The sequence below is a fragment of the Dermochelys coriacea genome, chromosome 1 (assembly GCF_009764565.3).
Source record: "Dermochelys coriacea isolate rDerCor1 chromosome 1, rDerCor1.pri.v4, whole genome shotgun sequence".
NCBI classification, from domain to species: domain Eukaryota; kingdom Metazoa; phylum Chordata; order Testudines; family Dermochelyidae; genus Dermochelys; species Dermochelys coriacea.
The window spans coordinates 159102211-159124667 of NC_050068.2; the positions used below are offsets into that span (position 1 = coordinate 159102211).

General features: G+C 39.6%; 1 protein-coding gene across 1 annotated transcript in view; it reads right to left on the minus strand.

Annotated features, from left to right (window-relative positions):
- Positions 1-16726: 16726 nt before the first annotated feature.
- BACE2 (beta-secretase 2) overlaps positions 16727-22457 on the minus strand; it is a 62808-nt gene continuing 57077 nt past the window's right edge. Inside the window, 2 exon segments of the mRNA XM_038379872.2 lie at positions 16727-17446; positions 21482-21650. Coding sequence (XP_038235800.1) covers positions 17193-17446; positions 21482-21650 — 423 coding nt within the window. The 3' untranslated portion in view covers positions 16727-17192.

The window sequence follows — 22457 nt, forward strand, 5'->3', positions numbered from 1 at the left end:
GCTCGAGCAGATGCTGTGGGTTCTTTGGGGGACGCCTCCGTGGGAGGGGAGGGGAGGGGAGGGGAGCGGCCTGCAGCAGAGGGTGGTGGAGAGGGGTCGGGCAGCCTCCTCCTCATTGTCTGAGCGGTTCACGCCCGCGGCCAGGGGGCAGCTGGAGCCGCTGGGCGCAAACCGCTTGTTAAAATGTCGAAGGCGGTTTAGAGCCGGTTGCTAAAGGGGTAGGCAAAGTGCAGCCCATCCGGCCCGCCTGAGCTCCTGGCTGGGGAGGCTCTCCCCTCCCTTTTTAATTTTTTTACTCACCCGGCAGCGCTCCGGGTCTTTGACAGCAGGTGCTTCGGGGCCGCCGAAGACCCGGAGCGACTGAAGGAAGCAGTCCTTCCGATTTTGGCAGCTTATCACTGACTGACGACAGCACTTCCTTTGTCAGCCCCTTTGTTTATAATGTCCGAGTCTGGGGAGGGCATTGCATTGTGTGCAGCTGAGGTTATGGGGCAAGTGATGCTGTTGGTTCACAATTTCAGCCTGTGCACATCTGCAGAAGCACTCTACCTAGAAGTACAGTGTGTCGTTTCAGCCATCCAGAGGACAGAACAGGAGGCTGCCAGACAACCCTCCAACACCACATACTACAGGCCCCTATCCTCCCATCCCACTGAGGGTGACCAAAAGAAACTACACCAGCTGCTCAACAAACTCCCTGCTACAGCACAAGAACAAATCCGCACAGACACACCCCTAGAGCCCCCTGACCAGGGGTATTCTATCTGCTACCCAAGATCCATAAACCTGGAAATCCTGGATGCCCCATCATCTCAGGCATTGGCACCCTGACAGCAGGATTATCTGGCTATATGGACTCCCTCTTCAGACCCTATGCTACCAGCACTCCTAGCTATCTGCGAGACACCACTGACTTCCTGAGGAAACTACAATGCATTCGTGATCTTCCTGAAAACACCATCCTGGCCACCATGGATGTAGAAGCTCTTTACACTAATATTCCACATGAGGATGGACTACAAATTGTCAGGAAGAGTATCCCTTCTGAAGCCACAGCACACCTGGTGGCTAAGCTTTGTGACTTTGTCCTCACCCACAGCCATTTCAGATTTGGGGACAACTTATACCTGCAAGTCAGCGGCACTGCTATGGGTACCGGCATGGCCTCACAGTATGCCAACATTTTTATGGCTAGTTTATAACACTTTCTCAGCTCTAGGCCCTTCGCCCCTCCTCTACTTATGCTGCATTGATGACATCTTCATCATATGGACCCATGAGAAGAAGGCCCTTGAAGAATTCCACCTGGATTTCAACAATTTCCATCCCACCATCAGCCTCAGCTTGGACTGATCCACTTCCTAGACACTACAGTGCAAATAAGTGATGGACACAAACACCATCCTATACTGGAAACCTACTGACTGCTATACTTACCTACATGTCTCCAGCTTCCATCCAGGATACATCACATGATCTATTGTCTACAGCCAAGCCCTCAGATACAACCGCATTTGCTCCAATCCCTCAGACAGGGACAAACACCTACAAGATCCCTATCAAGCATTCTTAAAACTACAATACCCACCTGGGGAAGTGAGGAAACAGACTGACAGAGCGAGATGGGTACCCAGAAGTCACCTTCTACAGGACTGGCCCAACAAGGAAAATAACAGAACACCACTGGCCATCAAGTATAGTCCCCAGCTAAAACCGCTCTAGCACATCATCAACGATCTACAACCTATCCTGGAAAACGATCTCCCAGTCTCACAGGCTTTGGGAGGCAGGCCAATCCTTACTTAGAGAGAGCCCCCCCCCAACCTGAAGCAAATACTCACCAGCAACTACACACCACACCACAGAAACACTAACCCAGGAACCTATCCCTATAACAAACCCTGTTGCCTTCCCGTTCCCCATATCTACTCTAGCGACACCATCATAGGACCCAACCACACCATCAGAGGCTCATTCACCTGCACATCTACTGTGATATGCCATCATGTGCCAGCAGTGCCCCTCTCATGTACATTGACCAAACTGGACAGTGTCTGTGTAAAAGGATAAATGGACACAAATCAGACATCCGGAATGGTAACATTCAAAAGCCAGTAGGAGAACACTTCAATCTCCCTGGACATTCTATAAACAGATTTAAAAGTAGCCATACTTCAACAAAAATCTTCAAAAACAGACTTCAAAGAGAAACTGCAGAACTAAAATTCATTTGCAAATTTAACACCATTAATTTGGGCTTGAATAGGGACTGGGAATGGCTGGCTCACTACAAAAGCAATTTTCCCTCTCTTGGTATTGACACCTTCTCCTCAATTATTGGGAGTGGACCACATCCACCCTGACTGAATTGGCCTTCTGCATTGGTTCTCCACTTGTAAGGTTCTCTTCTCTTCATGTGCCAGTATATGTTTATGCCTGTATCTGTAATTTTCACTCCATGCATCTAAAGAAGTGGGTTTTTTACCCTGAAAGCTTATGCCCAAATAAATCTGATAGTCTTTAAGGTGCCACCGGACTCCTTGTTGCCCTTCACAAGAAGTTTAAGTACCCAGATCGCCTCTCTGGCGAGTTCAGGTAGTAAAATATCTCCTTGATTTTATTTCCTGATCTTGTTTCACCTCATTGTATGGCATAGATTTATTACATAACATATTGAATCCTGACTACACTGCTCAAGTGAAAAACAGAAACAAGATGTGCAAAAAAACGAAAGCCAACCAAACAAACAAAATCCCCAGGATAGAAAACACCAGCATCTCTTGTTCCCCCCCCACGCTATTTAAAAGAGGCTTTATACCTACTTTTCACAAATGTGAAGGTCTACACCCATAATGATTCTGGAAGGGCTTGACAATAAATATTTAAATAAATCAATTAATCCTGAGGGGGAAAAACAATAGGGATGATAGTATTTGAGGAACAGTTAGCCAAAGACTCAAAAAGTAACAGCAAATTTTTTTTTAAGTACATCAAAAGCCAGAAGCCTGCTCAAAAACCAGTGGGGGCACTGGACGATTGAGGTGCTAAAGGAGCACACAAGGACAATAAGGCCATTGTGGAAAAACTAAATGAATTCTTTGCATCAGTCTTCATGGCTGAGGATGTGAGGGGGATCCCCAAACCTGAGCCATTCTTTTTAGGTGACAGATCTGAGGAACTGTCCCAGATTGAGATATCATTAGAGGTGGTTTTGGAACAAATTGATAAATTAAACAACAATAAGTTACCAGGACCAGATAGTATTCACCCAAGAGTTCTGAAGGAACTCAAAGTATGAAATTACAGAACTACTAACCGTAGTCTGTAACCTATCATTTAAATCAGCTTCTGTACCAGATGAGTGGAGGGTAGCTGATGTGACACCATTTTTTAAAAAGGGCTCCAGAAGTGATCCCAGCAATTACAGGCCTGTAAGCCTGACTTCAGTACCAGGCAAACTGGTTGAAACGATAATAAAGAAAAATATTGTCAGACATATAGATGAACAAATTTGTTGAGGAAGAGTCAACATCGTTCTCGTAAAGGGAAATCATGCCTCACCAATCTACTAGAATTCTTTGAGGCATGTGGACCAAGGGGATCCAGTGGAAAAAGTGTACTTAGATTTTCAGAAAGCCTTTGACAAGGTCCCTCACCAAAGGCTCTTATGCAAAGTAAGCTGCCACAGGATAAGAGGGAAGGAGCTCTCATAGATTGGTAACTAGTTAAAAGATCGGAAACAAAGGGTATAAATGTTCAGTTTTCAGAATGGAGAGAGGTAAATAGTGGTGTCCCCCAGGGGTCTGTTCTGGGGCCAGTCCTATTCAACATATTCATAAATGATCTGGAAAAAGGGGTAAACAGTGAGGTGGCAAAATTTGCAGAGGACGTAAAATTAGTAAAGATAGTTAAGACCCAGGCAAATTGTGAAGAGCTACAAACAGAACTCTCAAAACTGGGTGACTGGGCAAGAAAATGGCAAATGAAATTTAATGTTGATAAATGCAAAGTAATGCACATTGGAAATCCCAACTGTACACATAAAATGATAGGGTCTAAATTAGCTGTTATCACTAAAGATAGATCTTGGAGTCATTGTTGATAGTTCTCTGAAAACATCCACTCAATGTGCAGTGGCAGTCAAAAATGAGAACAGAATGCTGGGAATAATTAAGAAAGGAATAGATAATAGGACAGAAAATATCATGTTGCCTTTATATAAATCCATGGTCCACCCACATCTTGAGTAGTGTGTGCAGATGTGGTTGCCCCATCTCAAAAAAGATACTTTGGAATTGGAAAAGGTTCAGAAAAGGGCAACAGAAATGATTAGGGGTTTGGAACGGCTTCCATATTAGGAGAGATTAACAAGATTGGGACTTTTCAGCTTGGAAAAGAGATGGCTAAGGGGAGATATGATTGAGGTCTATAAAATCATGACTGGTGTAGAGAAAGTAGATAAGGAAGTGTTTACTACTTCTCATAACACAAGAACGAGGGGTCACCCAATGAAATTAATAGGCAGGTTTAAACCAAATAAAAGGAAGTATTTCTTTACACAACACACAGTCAACCTGTGGAACTCCTTGCCAGAGAATGTTGTGAAGGCCAAGACCATAACAGGGTTCAAAAAAGAACTAGACAAATTCATGGAGGATAGGTCCAACAATGGCTATTAGCCAGGATGAGCAGGAATGGTGTCCCTAGCCTCTGTTTGCGAGAAGCTGGGAATGAGAGACAGGGAATGGATCACTTGATGATTAGCTGTTCTGTTCATTGCCTCTGGGGCACCTGGTACTGGAAACTGTCGGATAACGTACCAATGTGGACACAAGAACAAATGGATATAAACTGGCCATCAGGAAGTTTAGACTTGAAATTAGACAAAAGTTTCTAATCATCAGAGGAGTGAAGTTCTGGAACAGCCTTCCACGGGAAGCAGTGGGAGCAAAAGACATATCATGCTTAGTCTTGAAGACAGATAAGTTTATGGAGAAGATGATATGATGGGATAGCCTAATTTTGGCAATTAATTGATCTTTGACTGCTCGTGGTAGATATGCCCAATGGCCTGTGATCGGATGTTAGATGGGGTGGGATCTGAGTTACTACAGAGAATTCTTTCCTGGGTGTCTGGCTGGTGAGTCTTGCCCACATGCTCAGGGTTTAGCTGATGGCCATATTTGGGATCGGGAAGGAATTTTCCTCCAGGGCAGATTGGCAGAGGCCCTGGGGGTTTTTTGCCTTCCTCTGCAGTGCGGGGCAAGGGTCACTTGCTGGAAGATTCTCTGCACCTTCAAGTCTTTAAACCATGATTTGAGGACTTCAGTAGCTCAGACATAAGTTAGGGGTTTGTTACAGGAGTGGGTGGGTGAGATTCTGTGGCCTGCCTTGTGCAGGAGGTCAGACTAGATGATCATAATGGTCCCTTCTGACCTTAAAGGCTATGATTCTATGATACTGGGCTAGATGGACCTTTGGTCTGACCACTAGGGCCATTCTTATGTTCTTATAAAGAAGAGGGGAAATCTTTTGTGCCAAACAAAAACAAAACAAAACAAAAATCAGTGAATTGACTAAGCTATTCAAAATTATTCCAACTGATTTAAATGCAAATTTTTAAAATTGTTTAATCAAAAATATGAAAATAACACGAAAGTTTACCAATTTTTTTTCTGTATAATTCAAAAAGGTATTTTTTATTTAAAGATAAAAATGATTTCAACCAGCCCTAGTAATCAATCAGCCTACACAGAAGAGTGAGGGGAAGCCTGCTCTAGGGTTGTGCAAGGAACAAGGAATAAATAATTAATAGGGTAGCAAAATTTAGAACTTCGTCATGGCAAATTTTGATGAAATGATCCAACCTCCCCCCCCCATATCTATGATTCATCTTGTTTCCCTTGCCACCCTGCTTCCCCTAAAAATTCCAACATATTCACCTTACACATTGAGGCAGATCAGTAACAATATTTCTAATCCCTCCTCCAGGGAGAGTGGCAGCAAGATTTGCCAGGATCAGCTTCTGTGCCCTCCCCTGCACCCTTAAAAGATACCTGTGCCATTTCAGGGAGCCCCAAGATTAAAAAACAGAGAAAGATTTGCAGTGTTCACTCTCTTCCCCCCAACAGCAGGGGAGTGCGCTGTGAGAAGGATGCCCCTGCCAACAGAGAGGGAGCCACTCCCTGCCCTGCTGGAGGCTGGGATATTGCAGTCCCCCTCCCCCCACCAGGAGTTAGCCAGCCACCTGCAGCCATTACCATTCCTTGTCAACATGACTAGAGCTGGTAGGTGAAAAGGAACGTCCAGGAGCCATGAACTAACTGGGCAGCATAGCCAGGATATCCAAACAGGTTCAAGCAGTAAGGAAGCAGATGCCAGGAGACAAGACAGGTGGAAAACATGGCAGGGTGTGAAGGATACCAGATGGCAGAAAAGCATGCAATGAATGGAGAGAGAGAGAGAGTGTGAGTGAGAGCGCGGGGAAGTAAAGCTGAGAGAAGGAACTGAACTGCTATTACTTTTTAAAGTAAACAATTGCTGCAGTTGCCACAGGAATGTTGCAGGACAGCAAATAAGAGGGAAGGGGGCTGGGAGATGTAGTCCTCCCTATTAAAAGTTTTTAGCTCGCTGTAAGAGAGAATTAGAATGGCTTTGAATCTAAAACAGTTTAAAACTTGACAAGTGGAGGTTTCTTTTCTCCAGTCTGTGGCCAAGACACTGAATTAAGACTCAGAACAACTGGGCAAGATTCCCTGCTTTGCAATATGCTTCCTGCATGGCCTTTAGCAAGTCACTGAATCTCTATGGGTAACACTTTCCAAAAGTGAAGGGACTGGATATCCTGTGTGCCTCTGTTCCATATCTGTAAAATGGGGATACTTCCCCCTAACTTTATAATACCATTGCAGGTAAATTAATTAGTTAATAAGAAATGTCCAGTGCTCTCAGCACTTTGGAAATACCATGCGACTCTCTTAGGTACCTAATTATGGATTGTAGAGTTTAACACTTAGCTCCTATTCTGAAAAATCTTGGCCATGAATGTTTGTGAGGTGCTCAGCTGCTATGGTGATGCAGGACATAGAAAATCTACACACACACACACAAGATGCTCTAGCAAACAGCCTACAATCATGGTAGAGCAAAGATAAATTTAAGAATGACTCAATGTCACACACACACACACACACACACACACACACACAGAGCCTACTGTATTTTTCACTCCATGCGTCTGATGAAGTGGGTTCTAGCCCACAAAAGCTTATGCCCAAATAAATTTGTTAGTCTCTAAGGTGCCACAAGGACTCCTTGTTTTTCCATGCAGGTGGATGGACTCTTGCAATCTCATGGAGTTCTGTTAGCAGTAACTTGCAGGATCAGGGCCTATGTCTGCTTCAAAACAAAAATAATGAAATAGGCTCTCTGGGGATACTTGATGTCCTCCATGAAACCTGGAAGCAAAGGTTTGGGACACAGGCCAGACTTTGAGAATATTAGATCTGCTTTTCAGTGAAGCTAAAGGCAGAAACAAAATACAAAAAAAACGCAGGAATTAAATAAGTAACAGAAAAAGAATGGTGAGCAATAAAATAAGCACTTTCAAATGATGAGCTGGAACAGCCAATGAGACTGGAATCCAATGTGTTGGTGGTGGACAATTTATGGTTTTGGTTTATGCTTAGCATTCTTTAACCTGAGGGGTGGAGGTTTGGCACATACTATTAGCCCAGAGTCACACGGCACACGAGAAAATTAGATTTCACCTCTTCCAGATAAAAGGACATTAAAACTGACATTACAAGCTTGAATCGGTATTTGTGGTAGAGGCATAGGAGTAGAGATGGGCAAAATGAGTGGAGATGGGTTGGACTTGCAGGACTGAATGCGGAAGAATGGTAGGAATGAGTTTAATTGGTGAAATAGAATATAGGAATGAACTGAAGGAGTTATCAGTAATTTGAGGATTAAAAATCCCTGCAGAACATTGTAGGTAGCAACACACAATCCCAAAGAAACACCCCCCCCCAAAAAAACCCCAACAAACCAAACCAACCCCCACCCCAAAAATTAAAAAAAGATGGATGTCAGATTTAAGGCTTTACTTAAGAAATTCAAACATTGAAAAGTAGGAGCATTCACAGCTAAATTCCCCAAACTAATTTAACTGTCCCTGCAGCAATGTTCTGAGAAAATCATGCTACCTTATATATCCATTATAAAGTTTATTATCAATGACCATGAACACCATATTATCATCCTCTTAATCATACATTTGCTAGAGCTGACAACTCTAGCCTTCTTTACAATTATATATGTTCCATAGGAAAAAAACTGCTTTACAAATCCCTGGTTCGACAAACAACATATTAAGGCAATTATTCTCTGTTCCTCTTTTAAATGCTGAGTCTTGTGTGGTATTGAAGGCATTCAGCACCTCTTAGGATAAAGCCCAATGATTCCAAGTACCAAAAATGCAAGTGCCATTAGACACAGATCTGACATCAATGAGGACACGAAACCAGTTATAGACCAAGGTCTGTGGAGCCCAGTTCACTATTCCATTTCATTTGCTAGCTGTACAAATTCCATGGCTGTTCAAAAGTTAAGCCTTTAGGTAGACGAGTTCTTATAATTCTCAGAAACATTTCTTCAAAAATCAGACATCTTACAAAGCCACTTAAAAAAAACAAAACAGGTAAGTAATTGTTGAGGGAGCAGTGACAAATTAGTTTTGGTACTTTAACCGTGAACTTTCATACTTTCAGATATATGGGGTATTATATATTTAACCTTAACTCTGAACATCCTGGCTTTGAATAGGGTTTGTGCTAAATACATTATTCTTCGTAGGAATTTTTATTCTTAACCTTATATTTAAATTTAACAAGCGTTTTGTCTGTGAGTGGTACACACACTTACTCTGCTTTTAAAGAGGCAAAAATGGTTTTGTTAAACCAAACAAATCCAATTGTGGATATTTGTATTGGTTAGGACAAAGTTTATATATAGTCCTAGAGAAAACTTTCAGGAGTACAGATTGGCATCTCATGGCATCTCATGTGAAGCAGTGCAAGTTTTAGAAGTGTAGGAGAAAGTCAAGCACAGGAAAGAACTCTCATCTGACCTGTTACCAAAAAGCTGGAAACATGGACGTGTTACAGCCAGGCTTCATTGAACAGGAAAAGACAAAAAAATCAACTGAAATATATAGTTATATATGCAAAAGTATTGGGTAAATTGAAAATACTGTTCCATTTTAGAATATAAAAATGTATCTTGTTTGACCAAATAATCCTGGTATCATTGACTAGCAACATATTTTGTACAAATACATAAAAGATGCCACCTGACAACTTAGAAACAAAGGATTTTAAAAAATAGAATGCTGATTCTTCAACAAAAAGAATCAGACCATCATTATGGCATACGACAGGGGTTCTCAAACTGGGGGTCAGGACCCCTCAGGGTGTGGTAAGGTTATTAGATTGGGGAGTCGCAAGCTGTCAGCCTTCACCCCAAACCCCACTTTGCCTCCAGCATTTATAATGGTGTTAAATAGACAAAAAAGTGTTTTTAATTTATAAGGGGGGGAGGGGTGTCACACTCGGAGACTTGCTATGTGAAAGGGGTCACTAGTGCAAAAGTTTAAGAACCACTGGCATAAGATTATTTATGTATATGGATATTTTTTAAAAGGAAACAACTTGTAAATTGCTTTGATTTTATTGAACTCTATCAGTTGTGAAGAAAGTCTCAAAGAAGAACATCTAAGAGATGTCACAGGAGCGCCACCTTGTGAGAGAGAATCCAATAGGCAGAGCGAATTTAATATTTCTAGATCTCTATGTATGACACCAAAAGAAAATAAATACCTAAAAAGATATAGTATTACCAATACTACTATGAAGTCTGTGTCCCTTTTTCATCTTATAGCTGGAGCATTAGATATAGCTATAGTTAAAATAGCCAAAGTGTTACTAGTATAACTATTTTCCATCTAGAAAGAAAAGGAGTACTTGTGGCACCTTAGAGACTAACAAATTTATTAGAGCATAAGCTTTCGTGAACTACAGCTCACTTCATCGGATGCATTTGTTTTCCACCAAATGCATCCGATGAAGTGAGCTGTAGCTCACGAAAGCTTATGCTCTAATAAATTTGTTAGTCTCTAAGGTGCCACAAGTACTCCTTTTCTTTTTGCGAATACAGACTAACACGGCTGCTACTCTGAAACCTGTTATTTTCCATCTGTATTTCTAAATGATCCAAAAGTTTTACTTACTGGGCTAAAATTTTCCATGTCTGATCTCTGTCCAATGGGGAATACTTTTGAGGGAAAGATGAAGCAAAAATAATTCATCTCTAAGTATGAATGTGAAAATCTCACTCTCACATACAACAGTCAGTCTTCTGCAGGTTTTAACTTTCAATCACTTATAGACAAGTTCTACTCTTACTTTAGAGCTGAAGCCATATTGCGGGGTTATTGTTGAGAATCTTACATTTGGTCAAAGGTATCCTGAATTTCATTGCATTGGGAACAATGTGGTTGGATACTGAACACTAGTAACCAGGAAGTGAAATACAACAAGATTTAAAAGATACACTGAACAAGTTAGAACAATTATTCATTTATTTAAACAAGCAGAAATTTTAAATTTTTATATAGTGCACATCGAAGAACAGTGGAACTTGTACAAAAATACCAATCTTTAGAAAATCCAGAAGTGATGCTTAGCAGTAATTGGAATAACATTGCACAGCAGCTGAAGACTGGCTTTATAAATGTAGCATCCCCCTTTCTCAAGATTTTGGCCCCATCTTCTTTTAGTTAACATTCAACTCTGAATGAACCATTACAATAAAATTGAGTTCTCAGGTGGAGAAATTTCTCCAATAAATGGAATTATTTCCTTAAGTGAAATTTCCATCTGGTGTATCATGTGGAACTAAATGTATTCAGTGTTAGAGTTTTAGAAGTTGATACATGATTATCTCTTAAAAAACAAGGCAACTTAAAATATAATTTTCTCATTTATGTTTTCCCTTCCAGATGAGAGATATTTCAGAACTCAAATTCTTATAGTCACTCACTCTCTCTCTCTCTTTTGGCCAGTAATGCACTCTTCAGATGAGGCATTAGAACAGGAATGGCCAACCTGTGGCTCCGGAGCCACATGCTGCTCTTCAGAAGTTCATATGCTGCTCCTTGTATAGGCACCAACTCCGGGGCTGGAGCTACAGGCACCAATTTTCCAATATGCTGTGGGGTGCTCTCTGCTCAACTCCTTGCTCTGCCACGGGCCCTGCCCCCAGTCCACCCCTTCCCGGCCCTGCCCCTGAGCCTGCCATGCCCTCGCTCCTCCCTCTCCCCCTCCCCTTCCCCAGAGCCTCCTGCCCGCCAAGAAACAGCTGATTGGGAGGTGCGGGGAGGGAGGAGGTGTTGCTGATTGTCCGGACTGCCGGCGGATGGGAGGCGCTGGGAGCGGGGAGCTGATGGGTGGCCACTGACGTATTACTGTGGCTCTTTGGCAATGTTCATTGGTAAATTCTGGCTCCTTCTCAGGCTCAGGTTGGTCACCCCTGCATTAGAGAAATATGTTTTGACTGCTGATAGGGAACTCACACCAGCTGTCTGCTCTTCCGATATTTGTGGCTCCAAAGGGGGGGCAAGGCCCAACCCCTCCTGGCAGCCCCAGAGGAGGGGCCACTGCTTCCCCCCTCGCCCCCCCAGGAGGCTGTGGCTGCAAGAAAAGTCCCTGGTGGCCGTGTTTGAGAAATGCTGGCTTAAGGGCTGGTCCTGACTTACTGCTGACTCTCTTACAATTATTCCCTCATGTCACCTCCTTTAGAATTTCTTCTTTCTGTCCCCGTTCGTTCCCTCCCTCCCTCTCCCCCCAGCATTTCCCAAGTGGTGAGAGAGAAGATATACATGTAGATAATATTTTGACACTAAAAGTTTATAAACATTATTTTTAGTTACCATTATTAATTGGTGTGATCACTGCCATAATTTAATTCTTTGGTCACCAGTTCAGTTTTATTCCAAAAGGGAAAGAATAAGTTGTGTCAGAAGTTACTCTCCCTATTTTGCTCATAATATACAAACTAGAGTCAAATACACACTTAAATTCTGATGACAATGATCACTTAGTTTTAAATAAGGCATTAAACATTTAATTGAAAATTATGTTCATTTGGAAAGTTAGAATTACTTTCTATATTTAAAGCTTTTCTTGGCTGAAAAAGTATCCTCTCTGCATTTTTTGTCAGAATATAAACGTCTGCCTAAAACTATAGAGCCAACCATGCCGAGTTAACGATGAAAAGAAAAAAAAAGTTTAAATATTTGTGAAGCTATGCAAGTAGTAATGTATATTTAATACATTTAAAATATAAGAACCTAGTTTCATTTGCCTGCAAATACACCATCAGCAATGTAGAAAAACAAGGTTATTCGCAATCATAATGTGGGAAAAACTATGTAGTGGATGCTTTGAGATTCCAGTCTGGAATCATTACACTCGTTAATGACAATTATGCATCCACTCTGGTGTGAAGAACATGAGATAGGTTCTTCAGGATAGTCTTGTTTTTTTAAAACATACCTACAAGTGAATTCTCACAGAAGGTGCCAGACTGTGAACTAAGTATCCACAGCAGAGGTAAAGCCAGAGCAGCAGCAATGCAAGCTTTTCTATTCTGCCCTGCCAACAAACATGCTTCAGCCATGATCCATCTTTTAGTAGGTGCAGGGTACAGTCTCTTCCCATACTATTTAACAAAACTAATCCATTTCAACAAATCCTTAGCCTCTCTGCCTGTCAGCGCCAGTTGCAACAGAGGTTTTTGCAATATGGCTCCCTTTCCTATATAAACTGAGCTGAGACCATCAGTTAATTTCAGAGCAGTGAATTATGTCACCTAAGAGCCATTAGGCAGTAGTAAGACCTGGGACCATTACCAGCCTAGCCTAGATATGAAGGAAGTTACTCTGAGAAGCTCAAGAGATGGGAGGATGATAATGGGATACAACCTAACTCGCTTATCATAGTCAAACAGCAACAAGAATGTCAACGGTTATAAAACCAGTGTTTGCAACAGTCCAGGAGTAGAGTCTGACTTAACTTGAACCTATAGGAGGCATATACTAGTCTATAATCATTTGTAATATTTTGGCAAATTGTACCTGAAATTCATGTAAAGAATGCCAATTCTGTAGATTTTAAACTTTTTTTTTTTTTTTTTTTTTACAATAGAAACAATTACAAATTATGGGCAACTTACTTTTCTGATTTACACATATTTAACTTACTTTCACACTCATTTCTACAGGTTACCTTTCCAAGCTTCTTCATGCTGGCAAAGTTGATGTCAGAATTCGAAGACTAGTATTGGGACCATTAAAGAAATAAAAAATCACTTCAATGGAACAATCATTCTGGATGACCTCTGAACCATAGAATCTAGTCTCTTGTATTTAGCAAATCCTACGTAGAATTGCTACACCGTTGGGATAGGTGCACCAGGGATTTTCATACACAGACAATACAAACTACCTACTACCAAACAATGTATGCTGCAATCAATACCAAGTAAGACTTCCACTCTTATAAAGAAAACACCTTAGGATTCTACTGAATTACTGGCTTTCAACTAATAAAGATAAGAATATTGTTAAGAGGTTAGTGTTTCTTTCTTAAAAAAAACATACAGATTCTTAGTTCTGAGGAGTCTGTGATTTACTATCTATTAATCTACAAAGGCAAGGCTCAGAACTAGAATGTTAATGACTGATAAATCAGTGTGATTTAAGTATGTTCAAGATCTATAGCAGAAGGATGCTAAGTGTAGGCTATTTAATTAACATTAGCAGTCAGCTCAACTTCATTACAATATATAAAAAAATACTTTCAAAGTCATATTTATCTGTTCTCGTCACTGCCTGAGTTGAGCAAGTTAGCCCAAAATAAGATCCCTGAAATTGAACTTGGAGCAACAGAACAGTGAAGACAGAATTTTTGTTTTCCCTTGCTGCAGCTTGAATTCCAGCATGAAGTGAAATCAATGGCACATCTAATTAATTAGGAAACAGCTAAATTTTATTAATGATTAAAGAAGCTGTATGCAATGAACTATGACTTTTCCACATTTGCCTGGTAAATAAATTTAATGTTAAAATTGGGACTGCATTGCATCAGAAACTACTATGGTTATATTAGCATTGGGATATATTGGTCTATTACCCCATCATTTGGGGTACATTTGTTTATTTTTTTTAAAAATGACAAATTGTCTTGGAAATCAATACCTATTTTCTCCAATAATCTTGTTTTTGAAGGCATGGTTTAAAAAACTATGAATATCCCTGAAATAAATCAACAGGAGTATCAGATACCTTATAGCACTATTTCAAAACTGGAAAAAAAAATCCTCCTGAATAAGAAACACTTCATAAGATTTTAGTTGATCATTGAGCTTCATCTTTCATAGAAAAATGCTCAAGTGCATTATTTTCGTAATGTGTTGCTGGCTAACAATTGAAACCTGTAAGAGTTCCCATTGCTTTTCCTGTTGCCAGAGCAACAAAGCAATACCCACCTGAATATCTGCCATGGTAAGTATCAATTTAGTAACTGAGATAAAGTTTGTTCGGCTAGCGGATATAACTAACAGCACTTTAACATAAGCCAGGTTTTTAGTGGCAAGGAATGCCATGAAAACTCACACTATTACTGCCTATTTAATTTCGGTTACTGGATTATAGCTTATGTAATTCAAGTATTTCTATTAAAATATCTTGACTGATGCCATTTAAAATGAAACAAACAGAAGGGCTTTTATATGGAATACAGTGCATTAAAAATACTTTATTGAACTACTCTGGAGAGAGCTAACTTGTCAATACAAAGTATACCAATAATTTTGTCCAATAATTTGCTTAATATCTTTTTCAGTAATCAGAAAGCTAAAGTGAAAATATTTCAAGGGTATGCAGTTTTTCCCCTTCAAAAGTAATAGAGATTGTTCCATTCTCCCCTGCACTATTAATCCAGACTCTGTACAAAAAGCCAAAAAATATTTTAATTTAAAACAAAATATGACAAGAGTATTAAATATATTTCCTAAACAAAAAGATTATTTTCAGTCACATTCCTATGTGCCAAGCCAAACTCAGGAGGACTGAATGGAACTGGATTAAAGAACTAGAAACACCATTCTTTCCAAAGCAAAAACTTTGGGTAAAACTCAAAAAAGAACTTTCTTTTTATGTTTCAACTCAATTCTCCTAATGCAAATTTGTTTCAGTGGTATGAACCTTCAATTATAAAGAAACTCAGGGCCACATTTTCAAAAGTTTTGAGCACCCCAGTGCCATGTGAAATCAACAGGAGCGGTGGGAGCTCAGGACTTCAGAAAATCAGGTGCATTGCATTTTATTCTCCTTTTCTGCAAGAAAAAAAAAATCCAAGCAATCTGAAAGTGCACTATGGAACAGAAATGCCGTGATATGTGAAAGAAAAAAAACCTCAAGTCACCCAGCTCACATGAGGAAACAAAGATAGTGCTTTCTTAGCATGATTTGAGTCATCTTCATATTAGAACTGAGAAAGGAAAAAAAAGTCTAATTTTTTAACAATATAAAAAGGGAAGTTGTGTGGATTTATAGTGATAAATATCATGGGGATAAAAATCTATGAAAATAGGCCTAATTCTAACACATTTTTCTCATTCTTGCTACGCAGATTTTTACATTTCTTAGTATAGTTTTTTTTATAAGGCCAGAAGAAGAAAAAAACCAAAACAAGACCTATGCAGAAATTTCCTACTCCTAGTTCCAAGAAAAGCATTTTCAGATGTATAAACAAACTCCAGCTATTTCCTCAGCCAACCCAGCAATCTGAAACTATAATAAAACACCGTAAGAGGCACTTTTAGCCAGGACACAAAATGTAGGTGGTGTTTAAAAAGTGTAACTATAATTGAATTTCTGAGCCTAGCACTGTTCCTTCCTCCCTTCCTTCCCCCTGCCACCCCATTGACTGAGCAAGAACCTTATGAAGGAAACCAAGATTGAGCTACTGCAACACTGGCTTACTAGCTATAAGAAAATAATCAATATTTAAAGAAAGGGTCATATTCTGATCGCCGTTAAACTCCTGATTTGTGCTTGTACAACTGAGAATAATCTGGTCCAGAGTGGTTTTTTATTTTTAATATAATTTTTAGGATTACTGGACCAGTACTTTTCAATCTCTTACGTAGTGTTCCCACCGCTCAGTGTCAATATATTTTTCACCAAGATGGACGTGCCAGAGCTAAGCTGACATACCTTAATGTATTTAAGTGAAAAACTATTTTATAAAAGGAGGATGAAGCAATAACTATTTGGGAGTCAAGAAAATGCATCTTGTGGTAAGAGATTTCTAGTGGTTTAAGAGCAGTTTTATGTGCGCCACACTTACTAAGAGTAAGTATCCTTATAAATTAACAGAGGTAGTCTTGTTTTACACTAAATCTGAGTAGTTTTTGTTTCCCATTTTTCCTCTTCAATCTATTTAGGAAGGATGGCCTACAAAAAGAGACCCACTCAAATGTCAGCAGTTTATTTTCTTGGAAAATAAAATTAAATTTCTTCTTGACCTGACTTTCTTCCATCTGCTGCACAAGACTCACCTTTCCCTCTTCCCCCGTGCTGTGAACACTGTTTCAAAATGAATTGCTGTAAACAGAAAATAGTATTTCTTTAATCTGATTAATAAGAAAAATCAATAAAACTTATGATCTTTTTTCTTTCAAGGCTTGATTAAGATTAGAAACTTGACAGTTCTTTTCTTCTTGTGAGGAAGGGATGAATAACATTGTGCATCTGATGGAAGAACATCACAATGTTTTTTTGTTGTTTTTAAAAGTACTACTAAGATCTTAAAGGTTCAGCTGTGCTATTGAGGAGCAGAACCAGTAAGGTAGCACTTGAGTAAGGTTATAATGTTTTGGTCAGAATCAGTATTAGAAAATAAAGCGTAAAAGTTATGATGCAATATGCCTGCAGAGTATCCAGCAGTAGAACAGTGATTTGAGATTAATGTATACGAAACAAGGCCTTGGCTTTCTCTCCATGGTTGGAAACTTTATCCTTAATTGTGTTAAGAGAATCCGAGGTTCTTTAACTTTGATCAAGTTCCTCATTTCCATCTATGACGCACTAACGATGACTCGTCATTGACTACATCATTGTCAGTGAAGCAACGCTGACAGCGAGGTGGAAGCAGCAGTAAGATTATCAAGACAAGGAGGATGATTCCACATAAACTCATGAGAGCATAGGAGATAATCCACAGCATCGGTTCGTGAAAGCTCATTTTGGAGACACAGTTGCTTGCTATATCTGATGTTGTGAAAGGGCCTTCAATCTCAGATACTGGAGAGCCACCAACTTCTGAGAAATTACAAAAAGAGAAACATTATCTAAACAGCTAATGCTGAAGGATGGGAAGAGATGACTTTTCTTAGCAAGATTTAAAATAAACTACAAGAGTAGCAAATTCAAATAGGTCTGTATTTTAGATATTTGGAATAACTGCATTAGCGCTGTGTTCTTCACACAGTTTTTGGGTAAGAATTATGCTTCATCTACATTTTTGGAAAAACTAGGGAACAGTTGTGGTAAAGGCATCAGGTTAATATGTTAGGGTTAACACTGTATGACAAACAGTAGTGCTTTTCGATCCCTTCTTACTACTTCTACATAATAAACACTTTCCCTGTCAACTAATTTCTAGGGGTGATGTGTCATTCCCCGTATTTCACCAATCACCCATGGAGTCTTCCAGCAAAAACAATGTAAATCAGACCATACGCTACTACTAATACAAAAATAAGACAAAATATTCTATTTTAACACAGCAAAAAAGTGACACAATTTTACTGCTTTGCAGGTAACCTTTAAATATATATAGTCCCTAATCTCTCAATTTGTTCTGAGAGTAACAAATAGGCAATCAAAAACGGTTGTCAGAACAGCTGACGGGAGCAGAAAAACATCTCACCAAAATACAACTGAATAAAATAGGGAAATTATTCTAATTTATTAAAAGTTTTTTTTTAATATGAACCAACAATTATGACCACTGTTGCACTTTAGCTATGTTAGGATATAAAATGGAGCCAGGATTCCATCTTAGGTGCCCATGATACAACTTAAAATTCCAACAAATTTATATCTGTGTATGTTTTGCCATTGCCTTCTAGGGCAAGAATTTCACTTCTGGGGTGGTGCTCCTTTTTAAGCATACATGCATGCATGCATAATTTGAAAGGTTTATAGTGAGACCAAGCAAATTTCAGCACACATTTATTTCAGTGGTTTGTATTTTTAAATGTTGGCAGTGTCTGATAATTAATTACTTTAGATAAAAGTTTAATGACTGTAAATATGACCATTTTATATCTGCTTTCTGTGTTTGGCCATGAGAATCCCTCAGAAGATGCTTTGACAGATTTAGCTTAGAAAATGATCAATCAGCAATATTGTCAAACTAGTTTTTTTTAAATACTGCTATTTTATACTTTTATCTCTTATATTGATAACAGTATATTTCTTCCATAATTCATTCATGAGACAATCTTACATTCTTATCATTTAGTACAAAAAAATTAAAAGGCAGAATCTTACTACATGTAGGAGTTATGGTTAATGAGATCTGCATTGCTTAAAAAGCAAAAAAACAATAAAATTAAAAAAAAATCATATGATTTGAACATCTATTCCCGAGTGAGAATTTAGGGCCTGATCCAAAACCCTTTGTTTTTATTTTGCAGAGACAATGACAGGCTGCAATAGCTCTAATGAGGCAGCCACAGTTTATGAACCTTCCTCCTCTTCCCTCCATCCCCCCAAAAGGTGGGTTTTGTTATAAATTTTTCCAACAGTTTTAAAATAAACTGGATCTTTAGAATCTGGACTACTCTCCCCAGCCTATCACCTGAGAACTTTGCACAAATTCTTATGAAAAAAGACGGTCTACTTCAGTATACTCCTTTAAATAACATTGAGGCAGATTTGAAATTAGCAATGGAAGAAACATGTTTTGAAGCTTTCCTTAAATTAAGCTCAAATGTTCAAAGGGTTATCTGAACTAGTAAGAGTTTGGATTTCTTCTCTTCCTGCAATAAACTGACAGCTTTCCCCTAGCCTTCTATCAGACCCTGCTCAAACTTCAGCTCTCTCCCAAACAGGCAAGGCAAGTACTGGAGAAACTGAATGGATAAGTGAGAAAGAAGGGTGTGAAGATTTGGGGCAATCTGTCTGTACAACTTGTGAATTCTCTCCTCCAGAGTGGTGAGAAAACTGAGGCAGGGAAATGAGTGTAGAGTTTATTATTTTTGTACAGATCTGTGTATTTATTGTGCACTTAAAGAGAAATGGTGTTAGAATCCTGTGCAGTCTGTATGTGTGTTTTTTGTTACCCTGGGACCTCCAAAGCACCCACACTACTGGAATTCTGAGAGGGGTGTGTGTTTAAGATATGGGGGAGAGGGGGCGTGAGAGTCTGAGGAGTCAGCCCTAGTCCCGGGAACTAGCAGTTGGACCACAGGATCTATGCTTTCAGGAAGATCAGCACCCCCAAGAGAGTGCCTAGGGTCTCCAAGATGGGGCAGTGTCTGGACTCTGAGGTCCAGAGGCTTAAAGCACATGGGATCCAGCCAGCAGTTAGTTCCCTCACAGCAGTGTGGTACATGCCTGATAGGGGAGGTTTGACTGGCACATCCTGGAGAACTTGAGGGGGTGAGCAAGCAAGAGAGGTTCCCAGAGATAAGCTAGTTCTTACCTTTACCAAGTCAAACCTCAAAAGAAGCTTGGGGTTCAGTTCAGTGACTGGTTTTGGTCCAGTTCTTAATTTTTGCTAATTATATTTTTAATCCCTATTTAAAAGGCCATAAAACCCAGCAAATTCAAAGTGCAGGTCAATGTTCTATCATTAACCACCAACCCTGTTTCATTATATAACCAGGGACAAGAAACTATGTATTCAACAAACTCTCAAAAGTGAGGAAATGTAATTCAGTTTATTTTAAGCCGGTGAATAGGCTTAAGAGTTCCAACTAAAATACAGTAATAGAGCTGATATGGAAGTCATGGTTTGGCCCCTGAGGGAAGCCAGTTATGCTGATTAATCTCTTTACACCATGTTGACTGTTTACCATGCATACTCATGGTTTTCTGATGAAAAATTTGTTTACCAGACCTCTTGTATATCCATAATATAGAAGCTGTCAAGAAGTGAACTCAGAGTAACTAGTGTATTTGGCCATGTATCAACTTTCACATGTATGTGGGAATTGCCACATCTGCAGAATAGCCTGTTTTAGACAGTGGCTTACATCACATGAAGAAAGCAAGTTCTCATAATAAACATGGACAAATGTGAAAGAGTACTTGTGGTACCTTAGAGACTAACAAATTTATTTGAGCATAAGCTTTCGTGAGCTACAGCTGTAGCTCACGAAAGCTTATGCTCAAATAAATTTGTTGGTCTCTAAGGTGCCACAAGTACTCCTTTTCTTTTTTGCGAATACAGACTAACACGGCTGCTACTCAAACATGGACAAATGTGTGATACTATACCACAGAGCTGAGGACGTTGGTTGAGAGTGGAATTCTTCCCGGCACCAGCTGGTGATCAGTTTATATCCTAGCTAATATAAATACAGATTCATTCTTATTCAGCAAGTGTAATCCCTTTTATTTGAAGTAAGATTCTCAGAACTGAATGAAGTATCCACATTTCATGGATTTATGACAACGACAGGGCAGAGAGAGAGAGAGGAAGCTGTTAGGTAGCCAGTTATGGCTCATTTGGCTCTCTGCCCACCAGCTTAGAAGCTTCTCTAAACTAAGTCAGCTGGCTAGGCTCACTTAAGGTATGTCTACACAGCTACAAAAGACCCATGGCAGCAAGTCTTAGGGCCTAGGTCATTTGACTCAGGCTCACACGGTGGGGCTAAAAATAGCAATGTGGGCATTTAGGCTTGTGATGGAGCCCAGGCTCTGGCACCCCACAAGGGGAATTACTGATGCACTCTCCTATGTTTCCCTAAAGACTAGTTAAGAGATGAGTGACAAGAGTTTACTCTGTACCCCTTGGTAACAACATGTCCTTAACCATTTGCTTAGGACCATCAAAAGCCTGTAAAAGTCTTTCATAAATTATATACACCTTTTCCACCTGTACCTACCTTAATGTTTTCAGATATTAGTGAAAGGTCAGAGTCACAATTTTTACTCTTTTACAAGCTGTGCTGGCTTATTACTATGATCTCATCTTTACTGGCAGTGGTGGAAAATTCACATTAGCTTCTACTTATCTGCAAATTGCAAACTTGTAAAATGATCGCCCTTGTTGACAGAGCAGTTGATAAAGCTCCAATTTTGAAAATGGCAGATATTTCCCAAGGGGAATGTTTCTCTTACCTGCGCATGGACTAACTGCAAAGCCCACTCTCTTCTGAGCCCTGTCGAAGATAACGTAGAAGCCCTCCATAACTGTAGCACCAATAACCAGGGCACTGGTGGAGGAAGAGATGCCAAACCGGTAGCATTCTAAATTCTGTCCAATCCCAAGGATGGGTTGAATATAAAGCTGTTCATTCAAATAAATAAATAAAATAAGTAGCAGTAATCCACAGTATTTAAAAGATAATGACATTAGTTCATAACTGTGGATGCATGCAAAAACACGGCTCTTAATCTGGAGTGTTCTCCAGAGCTTTTGATTTCTAATTTTGAGCACTCAGGAGTTCATAAGAAATGAATGAATGAATTAGAGCAAGATGAGTGTTGTAAGATACTTAAAACTGGGAAGAGTGTCAGTGGAGTTAAGAACTAGGAACACTAGTTAAATTTGGACTTTTAATTAGCTGTCACTTAAAAGTCACCTTCATTTTCATCTAAGTGAACTTTTTACGTTTTGTATTATGTGTGGGGAGGGAAGAGGGGTGGAGGGATATGCACTCAAATTACAGAAATATTCAAAAAGGATTATCTGGATGCAGTGGATCCAGAGAGCATTCATGTCAGCTTCAAGCCTCTAAATGAATAAACTAAAGTCCGTTCCACACCCTTGTTTCTCACTCAGGGGACGAAAGACTGTCAAGCTACATGGTCAATACAGAAAAAGCTTACATCAAGCCTTTATTTCATGTAAAGTTTACCTATATGTTTCAGTCAAGGTAAGAGGGTGTAAAACTGATGTTAATTGATGTTTAGTTCATATTGCCACCGATGCTGAAAAGGCGATCAGGAATTATATTGGTTTATGATTAAAGCAGAAGTGGAACATTATATTTTAAAAAACGGGCAGTACATACTACATCTAGGCTATAATGACAATAAAAACAAACTGGGAAATTGGCAAAGGGATAATAAGGTCCTTTGCCAAGAGTGCCAT